This window comes from Solanum pennellii, chromosome 7 (genome assembly GCF_001406875.1).
Source record: "Solanum pennellii chromosome 7, SPENNV200".
Taxonomy (NCBI): domain Eukaryota; kingdom Viridiplantae; phylum Streptophyta; class Magnoliopsida; order Solanales; family Solanaceae; genus Solanum; species Solanum pennellii.
Window position 1 is genome coordinate 64,022,317 of NC_028643.1, and position 1,272 is coordinate 64,023,588.

The 1,272-nt window shown below is 44.3% G+C and overlaps 1 protein-coding gene across 1 annotated transcript; it reads left to right on the forward strand.

Annotated features, from left to right (window-relative positions):
- Nucleotides 1-238: 238 nt before the first annotated feature.
- LOC107025159 lies at nucleotides 239-668 on the forward strand. The gene is made up of 2 exons (XM_015225990.1): nucleotides 239-454; nucleotides 546-668. Exons 1-2 carry the CDS (start codon nucleotides 239-241, stop codon nucleotides 666-668), a joined length of 339 nt encoding a protein of 112 aa, XP_015081476.1.
- Nucleotides 669-1,272: the final 604 nt, after the last annotated feature.

Here is a 1,272-nt window from a genome sequence, read left to right on the forward strand (position 1 = left end):
TTTTTGAAACCCTCATTTCTAAGTATGGTATTCGCCATAAGGTTGCTACAAATTATCACCCTCAAACGAGTGGCCAAGTGGAGGTATCGAATAGAGAAGTCCAGAAGATTTTGCAGAAAACGGTGAATGAAAAAAGGAAAGTTTGGTCTGAGAAATTGGATGATGCTTTGTGGGCATGTAGGAATGCATAAAAGACACCTATATGGACTTCTCCCTACCACATCGTATTTGAAAAATCATGTCACCTTCCGGTAGAGTTGGAGCATCAAGATTATTGGCTATAGGGAAGTTAAATTTTGACCCACAGTTCACCGGTAAAAAGAGAGTAAATCAGCTACATGAACTTGAAGATTTTAAGCTACACACTTATGGGAATGCCAAAATTTATAAAGAAAAGACTAAAAGGTGGCATGACAAGCACATAGTGGCTAGTACCTTCAATTCGGGAGATAAAGTATTACTCTTCGCGACTGAAGTTGTTCCCTGGAAAACAAACTTAAGTCAAATTGGTATGGTCCTTATGATGTCTGCGAATAACATAGTAGAGTGCCATTGAACTGCAAGGTGAAACTGGCCCCTCGTTCTTATTCAATGGGCAAAGAGTGAATCACTACTTTGGTGATGATTCAGATCTTGACCGAGAGGCTATTGAGCTAAATGATGAATAATCCAAGCTGCGTTGTGCCGTGACGTGAAATAAAGCTCTACATGGGAGGGAACCCATAGATTTAATAGCTTAGAATTTTTCTTTATTTGCAACTTAGTTTGTAATAGTAAAAAAAATCAGGCAAGTGCTCGGGAAGGCCTGCCGTGCCTCCACCTCCCCAAGCATGGCGCACTATCAGGAGCGCCGCGCCAGGGCAAGAAGGACTGCGGCACTTCCCAGGCACACTGGCAGGCGCGCCGTGCCTCAATCTCCCCAAGCATGGAGCACTGTCAGGCGCGTCGTGCCAGGGCAATGAGGACTGTGGCACTTTCTAGGTGCGATACGGGCACACTGCACCTCTATCACCCAACACCCAATTTTTTAAAGTTAGGGTTAAACCCGGAATTTACCCAACCCACCTTACATAAACCCCCTCACCAGCTCTTCCATTCAAACCCTATTCCGACGATTTCAACTCCCCATAAACCCCCAATCTTTTTCTTCTTCTTCCCCTACTCTTCCCTTTCCCCCATTAACCAACATTAATCCACCCATTAAATCCCAACCACCACTTCTCACAACTCCTTTTCTTCTATGTTCCTAAATTTCTCCACTCCTCCATCCGC